Source organism: Leptonychotes weddellii, chromosome 1 (assembly GCF_054177405.1).
Source record: "Leptonychotes weddellii isolate Sample4059 chromosome 1, ASM5417740v2, whole genome shotgun sequence".
In the NCBI taxonomy this organism is placed as follows: Eukaryota; Metazoa; Chordata; class Mammalia; order Carnivora; family Phocidae; genus Leptonychotes; species Leptonychotes weddellii.
The window spans coordinates 15,221,996-15,241,762 of NC_138369.1; the positions used below are offsets into that span (position 1 = coordinate 15,221,996).

General features: G+C 38.9%; 1 protein-coding gene and 1 non-coding gene across 2 annotated transcripts in view; one reads left to right on the forward strand and one right to left on the reverse strand.

Annotated features, from left to right (window-relative positions):
• Nucleotides 1–3,813: 3,813 nt before the first annotated feature.
• IHO1 (interactor of HORMAD1 1) overlaps nucleotides 3,814–19,767 on the forward strand; it is a 42,781-nt gene continuing 26,827 nt past the window's right edge. The window contains exons 1-4 of the mRNA XM_006744542.3: nucleotides 3,814–3,889; nucleotides 12,282–12,352; nucleotides 15,604–15,775; nucleotides 16,447–16,610. Of these exons, the coding sequence (XP_006744605.1) occupies nucleotides 12,297–12,352; nucleotides 15,604–15,775; nucleotides 16,447–16,610 (392 nt within the window). The 5' untranslated portion in view covers nucleotides 3,814–3,889; nucleotides 12,282–12,296. The remainder of the gene's footprint in view (nucleotides 3,890–12,281; nucleotides 12,353–15,603; nucleotides 15,776–16,446; nucleotides 16,611–19,767) is intronic.
• LOC115944646 (U6 spliceosomal RNA) lies at nucleotides 16,981–17,087 on the reverse strand. The gene has a single exon (XR_004079175.2). It is a non-coding gene; the product is annotated as a U6 spliceosomal RNA (small nuclear RNA).

Here is a 19,767-nt window from a genome sequence, read left to right on the forward strand (position 1 = left end):
TGAAGGCCCGCGGGGCCACAAAGTCTGAGGGACCGAACTGTTTTTTTCTGCGACGGAGTGGAGGAGCCAGAGGGGCACGTAGAGGACCTCACACTGTGGCTTCAGGATTCTCAGTGTCGAAGACGGGGTCAGATGGGGGTGAGGGGTGCTCTATGAGACCCGTAGGGTATTCTCTTCAGCCCACTTGTTCCTCCCCTACCTACCTACCACCTTGCCAGGGCCCTTCCTATGGAGACAGTCGCATTCCTTGCATGCACTTAAACCTTTCCTCTGGCATTCTTTTTTTAGATTTATTTATTTGGCGGGGGGGCGGGGAGAGGGCAGAGGGAGAAAATCCCCAGACTCCCCACTGAGCGCGGAGACTGCAGGACTCTATCCCAGGACCCATGAGATCACCACTAAAGCCGAAACCAAGAGTTCCACACTCAACGACTAAGCTACCCAGGCACCCCTAAACCTTTCCTCTGCTTTTATGCTTCTTCTAATAGGACTGGGGGATGAGAGGGGGGGAGAACCCTGCCCTTGAAAGTTTGTAATGTGTGCATTTCAGTTTTCATTTACCTAGTGTCCTACCTAAGAATGACTACCTCTTCATTACTAGTATACTAGCATCTACAAGGACAGGTTTAGGCAGATGGGATTTTTGCCCTCTGGGAATTTAAAAGACTATATAGGTAGCACAGTGATGTTACCCATCAGATAAACCTGAGGCTGAGCACATCAAGCTCCATGGGGTCCTTAGACATAGTCAAGGGTGCAGCCATGGAATTTTTTCAACCACATTTATGAAACCTCTTAAGAGTAAGTTAGGTTTGGAACCCCCAATGTAGTCATTCTAAACCCCAAGCCATATACTGCGTAAATTATTCTCCTCTCTCAGCATAAACAGAAATGGAAGATGATAGAGGATGTATCATCTAGATGTAGTAATAATGGTCTTAAATAATGGTCTTGTAGCGATGTGTATAAAATTGTCTAGATTCTAAATCTAGACTCTAGAAGGAGGAATTTTCACAAGTGTGGATGGAAGAAGAAACAGATTATCAAAGAAATAAGTAAACGTAAGAGTCAGGAATCCTATATTTACTTCAATTCTTCCCCTTTATTAAAATATGTAATAAGTCGGGGCACCTAGGTGGCTCAGTCATTAAGTGTCTGCCTTCGGCTCAGGTCATGATCCCGGGGTCCTGGGATCGAGCCCCGCATCGGGCTCCCTGCTCGGCTGGAAGCCTGCTTCTCTCTCCTCTACTCCCTCTGCTTGTGTTCCCGCTCTCGCTGTCTCTCTCTCTCTGTCAAATAAATAAATAAAATCTTAAAAAATAATAAAATAAAATAAAATATGTAATAAGTCTCTGGTGATCTAGGGATTTGAAATGTAATAATTGAAAACAAATCATATATATTTTTCAATTTGTGGATACTTGGAAAGTTTTGCTCTCTTGTCCTAATTTAGTTCTCATTTTTTAAAAGATTTATTTATTTATTTGAGAGAGAGAACAAGCAGAGGGGGAGTAGCAGAGGGAGAAGGAGAAGCAGACTTCTGCTGAGCAGGGAACTGTAAGCAAGGCTGGATCCCAGGACCCTGAGATCATGACCTGAGCCGAAGGCAAGATGCTTAACTGACTGAGCCATCCAGGCGCCCCTAGTTCTCATTTTTTTAAAAAAACTCATTTAACAGTAAATATTTTCTATTATGTGCCAGGCACAATTTCTAGATTTTGAGGATATAGTAGGGAACAGAACACACAAAAATTCCTATCCTCAAAGAGCTTAACTTTACAGTTAAGTAGTAGGCTTGGGTGTGCATGCTGAAATAAAAACAAGATAAATTAATAAAATATTTAATGTATTAGAATAATGGTATGCTGTGGAGAAAAAGCAAGGTAGAAACAGTAAATAACAAGGCGTTAAAATTTTGAATAATTTGAGAGAACACCTGGAGGTGGTGGAGGTGTTTGGCCTATTATGCTGATATCTGAGGGAAGTGAACCAAGTGGAGGAAACAGTATGGGAAAGGGACCTGAAACTGGTTGTGTGCCCAACAAGGGAGAACAATAGTGAGGAGCCCCATAAGAGGTGTGGAATGGAGTGTAGATGGGAAAGAAGCAAGGCTGAGGGGAGATTGAAGACACCAAAGATAATCATGGGAACTCTGGCTTGTATTTGAGTAGGGTAGAAGCAGTGGAGAGTTTGATCAAAGGGGTAATATGATCGGGTGTAAGATTTGAACTCTGCTTCATAAAGAAGAGTCTATAAAGTTGGGACAAGGGTGAAATCAGGGAGACCAGTTTGGAGGCCATTCCAGCAATCCAAGCTGGTGGCAGTAGAGTAGTGTTGTCAGATTTAGCAAATAAAAATACAGGACACCCAGTTAAATTTGAATTTCAGGTAAACAATATATATATATATATTTTTAGTACAAGTGTGTCCCATGCAATATTTGGGAAATTCAAATTTAACTGGGCATCCTATATTTTATCTGGTAAACTTATAGTGGAAGGAATGAGAAGTGGACAGATTCTGGATATGTTTTGAAGGAATTAACCATAGTATTTGCTAACAGATTGGATGTGAGAAGAGAGTCAAAGAGGACTCTTAGATTTTGGCCCAAGCAACTAGAAAGATGGAGTGGCCATTAACTAGAATAGGAAGACTGGGGGAGAGATGATGATCTTGGTTTTGGACATGTTGAGTTTGAGGTGTATATTAGTCACCCAAGTAGAGCTGTTAGGTCAGCAATTGAATATAGGAGTATGAAATTCAGGAGAGGGGTCTGGGCTAGAGGTAACATCTTTGGGATTGTCAGCTAATACAAGGTATTCACTTATTAACTTTTTATTGTGGAAAATTTCAAACATGTAAAAGTAGAAATCATTGGATGAATGAACTCCAGTGTACCTACCCATCATCTAGCTTTACCAAATAACCTAGGGGCAGTCTGTACCCCTCTCCAGGTCCCCCAATCTATCTACATTGTTTTAAAGCAAAGCACAAACATTAGATTATTTTAAATATTTACTTATTTTTTTTTTTTTAAAGATTTTATTTATTTATTTGAGACAGAGAGAATGAGATACAGAGAGCATGAGAGGGAGGAGGGTCAGAGGGAGAAGCAGACTCCCTGCCGAGCAGGGAGCCCGATGCGGGACTCGATCCTGGGACTCCAGGATCATGACCTGAGCCGAAGGCAGTCGCCTAACCAGCTGAGCCACCCAGGCGCCCTTAAATATTTACTTATTTTAGAGAGAGAGAGAGCACTAGCAGCAGGGGCAGAGGGAGAAGAAGAGAGAATCTCAAGCAGACTCCACACTGAGTGCAGAGCCTGACTGGAGGCTTGGTCTCCTGACCCATGAGATCATGACCTGTGCTGAAACCCAGAGTCGGATGCTTGACCAACTGAGCCACACAGGCACCCCTTGCCTTTTATGCTTTAAAAGAATATAGTCATTTAAACTATAGAATTAACCACTCTGGATTTTGCTGGTAACATTCCTGTGGTTCCATTTAACCCCTGTATTTTCTGTAAACTGGTCCTTAGATCTAGAAGCTTAACCAGATTAAGTCTCAATATTTTTGGCAAGTATACTTACTTGGTAATGCTTGGCACCTCCTGTTGAACTGCAACAAGGGCTGGTGTCTTTCTTTGTGATGAAAGATGAATTGAGAGGTTTAGGTGTTTTCAGCCTCATCTATTCATTATAAAGTTCCCAATCAGCCTTTCACCTCATGGTTTTAATAACCATTGATGATCATTGCCTAATTCATTATTTTCAGGTGATAAGCTAATTGTACCATTCATTCTGTGTTTATTAGCTGGAATACCTCTATAAAGAAGAACTTTCTTACCATCTATATGTTGGTTACCTTGAGGTACATCTATTCTAGAAAGGTAAGATAAATGATTGATTCTCTTGTCTATCCTACCAATTTTCAGAATAATAAATTGGTTGCCTATCCTCCAAAGTGACTGATGAGGGTTTTAAAAAATATAATTATAAATTTAACAGAGGAAACCTCTTTAAGTTAGCTCTTCAGTAGTCTTTAGTCTGATAACTTCCTTGTTCTCTGGGACAAGATGTCCCAGACTCATCTTGCACATTTCCTGCCCCAGACCTGGTTCCTTTTAGTGGTGAATGGTATTTCAAGACCAAAAGCTGGATGTGAATTATTGGCTCATATGTCTTGACCATTTTCTATAAGACTTTTATATGAAACAAAATGTTCTATTTATTTAAAGATTTTATTCAGTTTAGAAAGAGAGGGAGCATGAGTGGGGGGTGGGCAGGGAAGAGGTAGAGGGAGAAGGAGGAGCAGACTCCCCACTGATCATGGAGCTGGAGGCAGGGCTCATCCCAGGACCCAGAGATCATGACCTGAGCTGAAGGTAGACACTTAACATTCTGAGGTGCCCCACAAAATGTTCTTTTTAAAAATTTTATGTAGTCAGGGCGTTGGGTGGCTCAGTCAGTTAAGCTTCTGGCTATTGATTTCAGCTCAGGTCATGATCTCTCAGACCTGGGATCAAGCCCCACGTCTGGCTCTGTGCTCAGTGCAGAGTTGCTTCAGATCCTCTCTCCCTCTCCCTCCCACTCACTCACTCTCAAATAAATAAATCTTTTTTAAAAATTTATGTAGTCAAATTTATCGGTGTTTTATTACTTCTGGATTTTGAATCAAAGTTTTCCCCACATCCAGGCTACAGAGGAATTTATCAGCTTCCCCCCCAGTGCTTTTATGGTTTTATTTTTGTATGATCTCTGATCCACTTGGATATTTTGTAGTGTATGATGAAAGGACTAGATTCAGTCTTAATCTTTTTTCATATAGCTGTTCTGTTATCCCAACTCTACTTTTTTTAAAAAAAGATTTTATTTAATTATGTGAGAGAGAGCTAGGGGAGGAGAAGAGGGAGAGCGACAAGCAGACTCCTTGCTGAATGCAGAGCCCGACTCAGGGCTTGATACCAGGACCCTGAGATTATGACCTGAGCCGAAACCAAGGGTCAGACAGTTAACTGACTGTGCCACCCAGGCACCCCTCAACTCTACTTTTTTTAAAATTTTATTATTACTATTTTTAAAAGATTTTATTTATTTATATGACAGAGAGAGACACAGCGAGAGAGGGAACACAAGCAGGGGGAGTGGGAGAGGGAGAAGCAGGCTTCCCGTGGAGCAAGGGAGCCCGATGCGGGACTCGATCCCAGGACCCTGGGACCATGACCTGAGCCGAAGGCAGGCGCTTAATGACTGAGCCACCCAGGCGCCCCTCAACTCTACTTAATAAAATGTCTTTCTCGAGGCACCTGGGTGGTTCAGTCGGTTAAGCGTCTGCCTTCGGCTCAGGTCGTGATCCCAGGGTCCTGGGATCGAGTCCCGCATCGGGCTCCCTGCTCTGCGGGAAGCCTGCTTCTCCCTCTCCCACTCCCCCTGCTTGTCTTCCCTCTCTTGCTGTGTCTCTCTCTGTCAAATAATAAAATATTTAAAAATAAATAAAATAAAATGTCTTTCTCTCCTCTATATTTGAGATGCTACCTTTATCATATATTCATATACATTTCCACTTTCAATTAGATCTATTGTTATAATCTATTCTACTGGCTTGTCTATCTAAACATGTACCGATATAATGCTGTAAAATTATAGAAGCTTTAGAATATGTTTTTAATACCTGGGAGGGCTGGCTTCCCCCCCCAGCCGCTCTTTTTTTTTCCTTCTCCTCTTTCCTCTTTTTCTATTTCAGGATTTTCCTGGCTGGTCTTGCTTGTTTTCATTTCCAAATGAGCATTATAATCAGTTTTCTCCCTGTAGAAAAAAAAATTATGGTATTTTTATCGGGACATTTCAAAGTTATAAATTAACCTAGATAGATTTAACATCTTTGTGATGTTGATTCTTTCTATCAATGAACATGATGTATCTTTCTCATTATTTGGGAATGGTTTATAGCTTTCTTCACATAGCTTTTGGACATTTCTTGTTAGGTTTTTGCCTAGGTTTTTTTTTTTTTCATCTTAAAGAGATACAATTGACAAAATTGTAATATATTTAAAGTGTACATCATGATGACTTGACACTGTGAAAGGATCTCCCCCATCTAGTTAATTTACATTCATCACCTCTTATATCACTTGTTTGTTTATATATGTATGTGTGTATTTATTTATTTGGTGAAACCATTTAAGTTCTACTCTCTTAGCAAATTCCAATTATACAATACAATATTATCAACTACACTCACCACATTATTCATTAGGTTCTTAGACCTTATTAATCTTATAGCTAAAGGTTTGTACCCTTTTACCAGTGTCTCCCTATTTCCCCCACCCTCTAGCCTTTGGCAACCACTTTTCTACTCTCTGTTTCTATAAGTTTGACTTTTTTCCTTTTCTTTTCTTTTTTTTTAAGATTCCACATGTATATGAAACCATGCAGTATTTGTCTTCTATGTCTGGCTTATTTCACTTAGCATAATGCCCTTAGGTTCCCTTCACGTTGTCACAAATAGCAGACTTTCTTTCTTTCTCATGGCTGAATAATATTCCAGTGTGTGTGTGTGTGTGTGTGTGTGTGTGTTACATTCTTTATCCATTCTTTCATTGAGAGACCCTTAGTTTGTTTCTATACCTTGACTATGTGAGTAATGCTGCAGTCAACATGGAGTACAGGTATCTTTTTGACATCCTGTTTTCATTTCCTTTGGATATATACCCAGAAGTAGGATTGCTGGATTATATATGGTAATTCTATTTTTAATTTCTTGAGTAAACTCCATACTATTTTTTATAGTAGCTGCACCAATTTACATTACCACCAACAATACACAGTTTCCCTCTTTTCCATATCTTCACCAATATTTATCTCTTGTTATTTTGATGATGGCCATCCTGAAAAGTGTGAGATGACATCTCAGTGTGGTTTTGATTTGCATTTCCCTGATGAATAGTGATGTTGAGCACTTTTCATGTACCTTAGGCCATTTGTGTATCTGCTTTGGAAAGATGTCTATTCAGTTCCTCTGCCCATTTATTAATTGGTTTGTTTGAGTTTTTTTCCTATGAGTTGTACAAGTCCTTTATATATTTCAGATATTAACCCTTTATCAGATATATGGTTTGCAAATGTTTTCTCCCATTCCACAGGTTGCCTTTTCATTTTGTTGATGGTTTCCTTTGCTGTGTAGAAACTTTTCAGTTTGATGTGGTCTTACTTGTTTACTTTTGCTTTTGTTGCTTTTGCTTTTCGTGTCAAGTCCAAAAAATCATTGCCAAGACTGATGTCAAGGAGCTTACCCCCTATGTTTTCCTATAGGAATTTAACTGTTTCAAGTCTTAAACTTAAATTTTTCATCTATTTTGAATTGATTTTGTATGTGATATAAGACAAGGGTCCAGTTTCATTCTTTGGTATGTGGCTGTCCAGTTTTCCCAGCACCATCAAAGAGATTATCCTTTCCCTATTGTATATTCTTGGCTCCTTTGTCATAAATTAATCAACTATATATGCATGGGTTGATGTCTGGGCTCTCTTTTCTATTCCATTGATATATGTGTCGAGTTGTTTGTTTTATTATTGAGTTTTTTTTTTTTTTAAGATTTTATCTGTTTACTTGACAGAGAGAGATAGTGAGAGCAGGAACACAAGCAGGGGGAGTGGGAGAGAGAGAAGCAGGTTTCCTGCGGAGCAGGGAGCCCGATGTAGGGCTCGATCCCAGGACCTGGGATCATGACCTGAGCCAAAGGCAGACGCTTAATGACTGAGCCACCCAGGCGCCCCTATTATTGAGTTTTAAGAATTCTTTGTATATTTGGGACACCTGGCTGACTTGGTCAGTGGAGCATGTGACTCCTAATCTCAGGGTCATGAGTTCGAGCCTCATGTTGGGTGTAGAGATTACTTAAAAAAATAAGTAATTTTTTTTTAAAATGTTCTTTGTATATTTTCATTATTTTGGCTACCTTTTTCAGATGTCTTTTGCAAATATTTTCTCCCAGTATGTGGCTTGTCTTTTCACTTTCTTGACCATGTTTTTCACAGAGCAGAAGTTTTTAATTTTAGGGAAGTCCAGCTTCTTAATTCTTTCATTCATGGATCATGTCTTTGGTATTGTATTTACAAAGTCTTTGGCAAATGTGGGGGTCATCTAGATTTTCTCCTATTTTATTTTCTAAGAGTTTTTTTTTTAATAGCTTTGTATTTTACATTTAGGTCTATGATCCATTTAGAGTTAATTTTTTATGAAAGGTATAAGGTCTGTGTCTAAATTTTCTTTGCATGTGGATATCCAGATGTTTCAGCACAATTTGTTTAAAAGACTATGTTTTCTTCATTTTATTGACTTTGCTCCCTTGTCAAAGATCAGTTGACTGTAGTTGAGTGAGTCTATTTCTGGGCACTCTATTCCATTCCATTGATCTATTAGTCTTTTCCTTTGCCAATACCACACTATTTTGATTAGTGTAGCTTTATAGTAAATCTTGAAGTTGGGTAGTGTCAGTCCTCTGACTTTGTTCTTCTCCTTCAATATTGTGTTGTCTATTCTGGATCTTTTGCCTCTCCATATAAACTTTAGAATCAGTTTGTCAATATCCACAAAATAACTTGCTCAAATTTTTATTGAGATTGCATTGAATATAGAGATCAAGTTGGAAAGAACTGACATCTTGACAATATTGAGTCTTCTTATCCATGAACATGAATATCTCTCCACTTATTTAGTTCTTTTTTGTAATCTTTCATCATAATTTTGTGTTTTTCTTCATATAGATCTTATACATATTTTGTTAGATTTATACTTAAGTATTTTAGGGGTACTAATATAAGTGGTATTGTGTTTTTAATTTCAAATTCCATTTGTTCATTGCTGGTATATAGGAAGGTGATTAACTTTTGTGTATTAATCTTTATCTTGCAACACTGGTATAATTACTTGTTTGTTCCAGGAGTTTATTTGTCACTTCTTTTGGATTTTCTCCATAGAAACTTACGTGGTCTTGAACAAAGACAGTTTTATTTCTTCTTTTCCAATCTGTATACCTTTTATTTCCTTTTATTGTTTTATTTCATTAGTTAGAACTTCTAGTACAATGTTGTATTGAGAGAAGAGGGGGAATCCTTGCCTTGTTCCTGATCTGAAGAGGGAAAACTTTTAGTTTCTCATCATTAAGTATGATGTTAGCTTTGGAATTTTGTGTAGATGTTTTCTATCAAATTGAGGAAGTTCCCCTCTATTTCCTACTTTGCTGAGAGTTTTTCTTATTAATGAGTGTTGAATTTTGTCAAATGCCTTTTTAAAAAGTTAATTAATTAATTTTTTTTTAGTAGGCTCCACGCCCAGCATGGAGCCCAACACAGAGCTTAAACTCACGACCTTGAGATCAAGACCTGAGCTAGGATCAAGAGTCAGACACTCAACCAAGTGACCCAGGCACCCCAAATGCTTTTTAAATATCATTAATATGATCATATGATTTTTCTTCTCTAGTCTGTTGATGTGATGGTTTACATTATTTGATTTTCAAATGTTGAAATAGCTTTGCATGTCTAGAATAAATATCACTCAGTTGTGTATAATTCTTTTTATATATTGTTGCATTCAATTTGCTAATATTTTGTTGAGGATTTTGTACCTATGTTCATGAGAGTCTTGGTCTGTGGTTTTCTTTTCTTACAATGTCTTTGTCTGGTTTTGGTATTAGGATGAGATTTTAGAGAATTGGCATAATTTCTTCCTTAAATGTTTGGTAGAATTCACTTATGAACCTGCCTGGACAATATAGCCAGTTTTTAAAATGAATTTTCTTCAGTTTTCATCTCAATGAGGTATTTTATTAATTTATTTGTATCATGAGATAGTAATATTACATTGAACTTCTTTGAAGGTATTCTACACAGTCTAAACTGTGTTGAGGAGTGCTGAGACAAAATAATTAACTCTGATATTTAGTCCCAACCTTGCAGCAACTTTATTCTTCTCAGCTAGGTGAGTGTGAGAGACTTGGTGTGTTACATATGAGAGTCCTTTGAACTGAGAGTAGGTGAATGTCAAAGTCTCCAGGAGACCATAGATTTATTTGAAAATGGTGAAGCCACAGTCTCTAAGGAAGTAATTAAGCACCTAAAAAGTGCCAGTATCCGTATCCAGGCACTGGATATTCATGTTCTTGAATCCCTGTCCCCACTTTTAAAGATAGGCATTGTCTTCATTTAACTGATGAGGAAACTGGGATTCAAAGAAGTTAACTAATTTGGGTTTCCTGTCTGGCTCAGTTGGTAGAGCATGCGACTCTTGATCTCAGGTTTGTAAGTTTGAGCCCCACATTGAGTGTGGAGATTACTTAAAAATAAAATCTTAAAAAAGAAAAAACCCAAAAAACAAAGAAGTTAGTTAATTTGCCCAAGTTCACACTATAAATGCAGGAGTCAGGATCTGAATCTTGATCTTGTTCCTCTAAAGTCATGTCCTTTCAAGTCATTACCAAGCTGCTCATAAAGGGAGAAATACAGAGTTGCTTGGTTCTAGAAAGTATCTAAGACAGAGCCAGTGTTGAGAAACAAGAGCACAACATGCATGACCTTTGGTAATGGGTTCACCTAGCATAGAACACATTTACCTCCAAATTTGGATAGAACTTGAACTAATTATTTAGTCCATGTGAGTCCTTACAAACTTCTAAGTTTGTATAACATCTGCCTCACAAAATCATTAACCTTGTATCCTGCAACATATCTAGGACTGTACCCAACACATAGCAGGGTTATGTAAATGATAATGCCTTTCACCCCTTGATCCTGTGATCTATGCTTAATATTCTTGCAAAACAAGTAGTTATAAACACCCCAGTGCATCTATTTTTCTAAAAAATCAGAAAACTTCAATGTAACAGATTTCTCTAAACAAGGTTAAATTATATAAAAAGTATACTAAAATGTCTATATTTATTTAGAACTTGTGTTTCATTTTATCTAGATCTCTGTTGGGACAGTATTTGATGTTTGGTCACATATGCCTACCATTTGTGTGGGAATCATTTTCTGATGCCCTCAATGGTAATATATAATCTGATAAATATGAATGTTCTGTGAGATCAGGGAGACAAAATTTAGAAATTGGGCTTATTTTATAAAATCCAGGCTCTATGATCATAATAATGAACCATAGTGTGCAGTATGTTGTGTTGGCAATGAGCAAAGTAGGCAATAAGAGGTATTGTCATAAGAGGTGTGGGAAAGCAGTTTGCCCAAAGCGCTCACTCTTCATCAAGCTTCTTTATTGCCCAAATTCGATAGCACTCTTGGCATTCCCATATCCTATGATCTGGGGAGAACTAGTCTTGGGAGAGGTTATAGATCAAGTCATTCATTGTATCAGGCAATGAAAAATAGAGTTTATTGGTCTTTTCCTAAAAGTAGATTATTTATAGGATGGCAAGAGAAAAGGACGAGAGAGCAAAAGATGGAATGCAAATTTACTGTTTCACAGATGACTAGTATTAATAAGGAAGGGATTTGTATGCAGTTTAATAGCAGAAAATACCTATTTCTTTTCTTTTTAAAAAGATTTTATTTTTAGTAATCTCTACACCCAACATGGAGCTCAAACTCATAACCCCCAAGATTAAGAGTCACATGCTCCACTGACTGAGCCAGCCAGGTGCCTTGAAAATACCTGTTTCTCGGGGTGCCTGGGTGGCTCAGTCAGTTAAGCGACTGCCTTCAGCTCAGGTCATGATCCCAGGGTCCTGGGATAGAGTCCCGCATCGGGCTCCCAGCTCTGCGGGGAGCCTGCTTCTCCCTCTCCCACTCCCCCTGCTTGTGTTCCCTCTCTCGCTGTGTCTCTCTCTGTCAAATAAATAAATAAAATCTTAAAAAAAAAAAAAGAAAATACCTGTTTCTCGGGCGCCTGGGTGGCTCAGTTGGTTAAGCGACTGTCTTCGGCTCAGGTCATGATCCTGGAGTCCCGGAATCGAGTCCCGCATCGGGCTCCCTGCTCGGCAGGGAGTCTGCTTCTCCCTCTGACCCTATCCCCTCTCATGCTCTCTATCTCATTCTCTCTCAAATAAATAAATAAAATCTTTAAAAAAAAAAAAGAGCTAAAGTCTTTTTTTAAAAAAAAAGAAAATACCTGTTTCTGACACGTGTAATGGGAGTTTTCACCAAATGGATGGGAATATAGTTGCTGAAATGTCCTCATCTACATATAATAGTTACCAGTAGAGTAATCTTTAGGGGAAAGTTATACTATCTTAACCTTTTAAATTAATATTCCTCTCTTTTTAATAGGGCTAACCATAAGAAATGAATTTTAATGTCTGGAATATCAAAGAGATGCTCAGTATTCCCTCAGGCTCTGGGTAAGTTTTCTGGTTATATACTCTGATACTGAGGATCTTATAGTTGTATTGATTTCATAGAAAAAGGCTCCCTTTCCTATTAGTTAATTAGTAATAGAGTTACTTCTATAGCTTCTTCCCCTTCTCCTCCCTTCCTTTCACTGCTCTCCCATCCTTGTCTTTTTCCTTTTGCCTATTTTCTGATCATGAAAGCATGTCAATTCAGCTGTGTGTGTTAACTGAGCAGTGGCTCTGTGTCCAGCACTGGGCCTAGGGACTATGGGGCCTGTGAGAATTAGACATGGCCCAACATCTAGAAACTCACCTTGGTTGGAGCGATTGCTATTGAAACAGCAGGGAGCAAAATCAAGACAATGTTCAGATACGTATTCAGTTGTGTAGTACCATTTGTAGGTACTGTGGAGTTAAGAGCCACTCTAGCTGTTGACAAAACTCACTGAAATATTGCCCCTTCTACTAGTCCACTGAAGTATTTACATTTCTGTCCGCCAGCCATGCAGTGGGCCTGCCATTGCTAACTTGGTGGATGTGCCCCAGAAGTAGTATATATTTAAGGGATTTCTAATTGCTTTATGTTTTATTATTGGATAGTTTATTTTTTTCCTAACACCTTCCTAAAGACAGTTATTAATTCAATAAAAACCTAGAGCACTGTGCTTTTTATCTCTTAAAAAGAAAAAAAATTGCTTGCAGTTGATACAGAGTAGGGAAAAATCTATCTTTGTTAAATTCTAGATCATAGCTTTAAGATGTAAATCCTACGTAATTTCTATAAGCTCACAGTTTTTTTTTCCAGCCCAGCTAATTATTCTCTTTGACCTAAGAGGGGAGTCACAGAGAGCTATTTAAGGTATTTTGAGCAATGATTACGCAACCCATATTATAATACATGTGTGCAGCCCATTACCTTAGCTAATCTTAGAAAATGGTTCTATCAGTGAAATAATTGCTCCTTCCTGTGCTGAACTATTTGTTTTGTTTTGTTTTGTTTTTTTGTCTTGCATCAATATATGATGGTTCCTTTGGCTTAGGATATGTACTTATATGCTATCTAATTATTTTAGATTTGGCTTATTTATTTACTAGAGGAGGGGAAGAGAGAGAGCGAGGGCAGGGGGAGGGGCAGAGGGAGAGGGAGAGAGAGAATCAAGAATCTTAAGTGGGCTCCACGCCCAGAGCAGAGCCTCAATTTGGGGCTCAATCTTACAACCCTGAGATTATGACCTGAGCTGAAATCAAGAGTTGGATGCTTAACCGACTGAGCCACCCCAGTGCCCCTAGATTTAGCTTTTTAAAAAAGGAATGATTTGTGTATTTGTGTTTGTGTGTCTGAATGAAAAACATGTTTTTTCAGGTTACATAACAGCATGAAGTAACACAAATTGTTACTGAGATGTCTTTCAAGTAAAAACTTGAAGACTGTATTTTACTTGTGTGCCTGCTCATGTGCTGTCTCTGTAATAGGCTCAGTACACTGTGTTCAAGTGTGATTGTATCATCACTATCACTTTCCCTTTCATATGAGAGGTTTAAAGACTGGTGTAAATACCCATGGGAAACAAGTTGGAAGTCCACAGCTGGAACTACTTCAAGCAAGAATAAGACACTAAAAGTGTGAAAGGGAACACCACCTTGTTTCTTCTCTCTCTTTTTTTTTTTTAACACCGCCTTGTTTCAAAAACAATGTTTAGGGGCACCTGGGTGGCTCAGTCGTTAAGCATCTGCCGTAAGCTCAGGTCATGATCCCAGGGTCCTGGGATCGAGTCCCGCATCGGGCTCCCTGCTCTGCGGGGAGTCTGCTTCTCCCTCTCCCACTCCCCCTATTTGTGTTTCCTCTCTCGCTGTGTCTCTCTCTGTCAAATAAATAGGTGGAATCTTAAAAATAAATAAATAAATAAATGAATAAATGAATAAATACAAAAACAATGTTTAATAGATCCTCCTGTGCACAAATCTGAGTTGATCATATTCTTCAGTCTGGATAAGGCCTGTATTAGTCTGCTAGGTTGCCATAACAAAGTACCCTAAAGTGGATGGCTTCAACAATAGAAATTTATTTTCTCAGTTCTGGAGATTGGAAGTCCTAGAACCATATGCCAGCTGGATCATTTCTGGTGAGGGTTCCCTTACTGGCTTGCTGACAACTGTCTTCTCTCTGTGTCCTCACAGGGAGGAGAAAGAAAGGAGGGCAAACTCTCTGGTGTCTCTACTTGTAAAGACCTTAATCCCATCATGAAGGCCCCACCCTCATGACCTTGTCTAACCCTAATTACCTCCCGAAGCCCCATTTCCAAATACTATCACATTAGGGATTAGGACTTCAACATATGAATTTTTGAAGAACACAGACAGTCTGTAACTAAGCTGTCTTGTGTTTTTTTGTATTATGACTCCTACTCTCCCTGTAATCCTGCTCCCTTCCTTCCCTGTAGGCACACTCTAGGAGAGTTAATGAGAGTTCTAATTCACCTTCTACACACACAGTTATATACTTGTTTGGTGTGGTGTGATGTAGATTTAAATGTTATATAAATGATACAGAGTTCATTCAATTTTTACTCTCTACACTCAAAATTACATTTTTGAGATTTATTCATGTGGTTATATGTAAATCTAGTTTATTGCTTCTGACTAATGCCTCAGTTATATGCATACACCATATATTATTTTTATCTATTCCCTTAGTGATTAACAGATTCAACTTTCTTTTTTAGAGAGAGCAAGAGAGCGAGAGAATGGGGGGTGGGAAGGAGGGGCAGAAGGAGAGAGAGAATCCCAAGCAGGCTCCACGCCCAGCACAGAGCTCTACATGGGGCTCGATTCTATGACCCTGAGATCATGACCTGAGCTGAAATCAAGAGTTGGGTGCCCAACTGACTGAGCCACCCAGGCACCCCCAGATTCAACTTTTTAAAAGATAATGTTCTTTTAATCCCTAAAGATTTCAGGAACTTTGATCCCCCAAATGGTGTTATAGCCCACAGTGCTGTTGTACAAAAAATAATAGTGTCAGTCCTTACTGTTTGATTTCCATCTGATCATTCTCAAGTTGCTGTAATCAAAATGCCTGGCATTCAGAATTTCTTGGTGTTTCTTTATAGGTAGTACTGGCAGTGTGCAGGGGCCTAGGAGGTCAGAACAAACTAGTACTCTGCCCAGAATATTCTGAAATGAATAGCTGTGAATTATGATTTCATTTGTTCAGAATGTTTGTCCACTTCATATACTTCTCTTTTCTTGCTTAATTTCAGGACCACTAAGCCATCTAGCTGGAATAATAATCAGACTGATTACTCCAGTCTCAGTGATTCCCAGTTCCTCTTTGGATCCCAGTTCTGTCCAGAAAGTTCAGAGACTCTGTCAGCACCCTTGGACAGTGTCCACTTGAGACAACCAAAACAGTCACAACAGAATTCTCTGGACGTGAGTCTCATTTCCAGAATTTCTCTGCACACATTTCATAATCATTATGGAGATAAGCTATAAAGAAGACTTATTCTGTTGAATTATATTTTAGAATTATACATCTCTAAGGATTACTCTCCTAAATGGATTTGCACTTGATTGGTAACTCAGTAGTCTGAGAGACTTGGTAGTCTGAAATACTATATCAACTAAGTCAGCGAGGCACCTGATTAGCTGATATATATTTTTTCAAGATTTTATTTATTTATTTGAGAGAGAGAGAGTGAGCACAAGCAGGAGGAGTAGCAGGCAGAGGGAGAGGGGAGAAGCAGACTCCCTGCTGAACAGGGGGAGTCCTGATGTGATGCAGGACTCAATCCCAGGACCCTGAGATCATGACCTGAGCCAAAGGCAGATGCTTAACTTAACAGACTGAGCCACCCAAGTGCCCATAGCTGATATTTTTAATATCTCTGGGCTGGTAAGGCAGAAAGCTTATTAATAAAAAGAGTTGCTTTATTTTAATGTAATTTTCTGATGTATATGAAATAAAAAGGAAATACTACATGCCATGTTGTTTTTTAGTATTATGGTTTGCACTTAAATGTGACTCTACATTGTGTAGAAAATAGTGAATGCTGTAAATATTTTCATGTGTGAAATGCTGTGATTTTTTTTTCATTTAACAGAGTGAACCTAGTATTTTCACAAAGTACCAGACAAAACCCCAGCTGTTTGGAGGAGATACAAACGACAGAGGCTTATTTCCTCTTCCTTTGTCAGTTGGAAAATCAAAGGGCCTCTTGGAACAGTTTGAAGAGAAAAAGAAAAGGGCAAAAGACAAATGTGACAGGTATGCAAACCTTTCAAGTGAATGAGACATCTCATCTCTTTTGAGGGAAACAGAAAATGGAATATTAATAGTCAAATAATTCTATTTCAGCATAACACTCTTGCCTTTATAGCTCATCTAATAATTACTCTTTATTTGCTTACTTGTCAGTGTGACTTGTGGCAGGTTTGAATTTAGCTGCCACAGTTCTGGCCCTCTGGAAAAAAGTAAGCTAAAGGACTTATTAGAGAAATACAATATTCAAGTAATGTTATGTTTATTTTGCCAAAATTCTGCCCTTTAATTTGTTATCTTTTCAGATCATCAGTTAGGAAATTAGATAACAGTTGTTTTAGGGTCAAGAATATAGCACATGAATTCTTTTTCTTTTTTAAATATGTAATGCTTCACAAATTTGCGTGTCATCCTTGCGCAGGGGCCATGCTAATCTTCTCTGTATGGTTCCAATTTTAGTATATGTGCTGCCCAAGCGAGCACAGTACGTGAATTCTTTAAAAAGCTGATTCAGGCTATTCAGGCTGGTTTTCTCACTTTGAAATGTTGGTATTTTTTTTTTAAGATTTTAAGTAATCTCTACACCCAATGTGGGGCTCGAACCCATAACCCCAAGATCAAGAGTCACATGCTCCACTGACTGAGCCAGCCAGGTGCCCCAAAATGTTGGGTTTTTTTTTAATTTTATTTTATTATGTTAACCACCATACATTACATCATTAGTTTTTGATGTAGTGTTCCATGATTCATTGTTTGCGTATAACACCCAGTGCTCCATGCAGAACGTGCCCTCTTTAATACCCATCACCAGGCTAACCCATCCCTTCACCCCTCTCCCCTCTAGAACCCTCAGTTTGTTTCTCAGAGTCCATAGTCTCTCATGGTTCGTCTCCCCCTCCGAATTCCCCCCCTTCATTTTTCCCTTCCTACTATCTTCTTCTTCTTTTTTTTTATTAACATATAATGTATTATTTGTTTCAGGGGTACAGGTCTGTGATTCATCAGTCTTACACAATTCACAGCGCTCACCATAGCACATACCCTCCCCAATGTCTATCACCCAGCCACCCCATCCCTCCCACCCCCCACCACTCCAGCAACCCTCAGTTTGTTTCCTGAGATTAAAATGTTGGTATTTTTTAAGATATACACTAAATTTTATACATAGTCTTATTTGTTAGTTTTTATTTATTCATTTACCTTAGCAAATACATGAGATAAATTAGGACTCCTATATTAATTTATAAATAAATAAGTTGAAGTCACTGAAGAAATTAAGTTGTTCATTTCTTGGTAGTAAGTTATCAGAACGACTTTAGGTGTCATGGAAATTATAACACTTAAGCAGAAATATACTTTATTATTTCTGTGACAGTGAAGATGTATCACTTAGTGTCACCACTAGTACTTTCATGTTGAAAGAGCCAGAATTTCTTTAAGGATTCTTAGACTAAGTATCCTTTCTGTTGAATGCCTATCTTCCTTTAGTGAGAAAAGCAAAATGCTCTATTTGAAGTGTTTGATTCTGTTGGTAAATAAACATTTTCCAGACATTGAGAGACTTCTTTCCCCTAGGAATCCAGGCTCTAGGACCCTACCTGTTTCTCAGAGGCCCCTCATGGCTATAGTAGGTTACTGCAGAGTACTCACCTTCTTACTCCTTCAGATAGATCAATGTTAAATTTTTTTGTTCTCTAGGCATGGGATTATATTTTGTTTGATCAAGATTTCTGCAGCAGGGGCAGGCTGGCTGACTCTGTTGGTAGAGCATGTTGGATGTAGCAGTTACTTAAAAAAAAAAAAAAAGATTTCTGCAGCTAAAAAAAATTTTTTTTTTTTTAAAGATTTTATTTATTTATATGACAGAGAGAGACACAGCGAGAGAGGGAACACAAGCAGGGGGAGTGGGAGAGGGAGAAGCAAGCTTCCCGCTGAGCGGGGAGCCCAATGTGGGGCTTGATCCCAGGACCGTGGGATCATGACCTGAGCGGAAGGCAGATGCTTAACGACTGAGCCACCCAGGTGCCCCTAAAAAATTTTTTTGAAACGTTAAATTTCTCTCAACATTTTCTTCTTTCCTTCCTTTCTCTCTCTCCCTGTATCGTTTCCTTCTCTTTTTTTTTTTTGTAGTGAAGTGAGTTTCTGTTAACAATTATTTACAAGATAGCAAAAAATATATAGCACTTAAATAGAACAAATAATGAGGACTCTGAAGAATCTCTCTCCATTAAAAAATTCAAGCTTAAGATATTGACTTATATGATAGGCAAAAAAATCATAATTTTAATAAATTCTGGCAAAAATAAAATCCAGTATTTTATTTTATTATTATTACTTTTAAATATTTTATTTATTTATTTTAGAGAGAGAGCATGAGGGGCACTGTGTGGCTCAGTCGTTAAGCGTCTGCCTTCGGCTCAGGTCGTGATCCCAGGGTCCTGGGATCGAGCCCCACATTGGGCTCCCTGCTCAGCAGGAAGCCTGCTTCTCCCTCTCCCACCCCCCTGCTTGTGTTCCCTCTCTCGCGTGTCTCTCTCTGTCAAATAAATAAATAAATCTTTAAAAAAAGAGAGAGAGCATGAGCACGAGCAGAGGTAGGGGCAAACAGAGAGGGGCAAAAGGAGAAGGAGAGAATCTCAAGCCGACTCCACTCTTAGTGTGGAGCCCAATGTGGGGCTCCATCCCACGACCTTGAGATAATGACCTGAGCCAAAGTAAAAAATCTGTCTCATAACCGACTGAGCCACCCAGGTGCCCCAAAACTCAAGATTTTAGATTTTAGATTTTTTTGTTTGTTTGTCAATTAGTGCTTGTCAGAAATGTGGTAAGAATGGGGTACCTGACTGGCTCAGTTGGTAGAGCATGCAACTCTTGATCTCAAGGTCATGAATTCAAGCACTATGTTGGGTGTGGAGACTACTTAAAAAAAAACGTGAGGGGCACCTCTGAGGGTGGCTTAGTTGGTTAAGTGCCTGCCTTTGCCTCAGGTCATGGTCCCAGGGTCCTGGGATCGAGCCCCGCATGGGGCTCCCCACTCAGCAGGGAGTCTGCTTCTCCATCTGCCCTCCCCCGCCCCCTGCTCATGGTTTCTCTCTCTCAAGTAAAAAAAATCTTTTTAAAAATGTGAGAAGGAGGGATGCCTGGGTGGCTCAGTTGGTTAAGC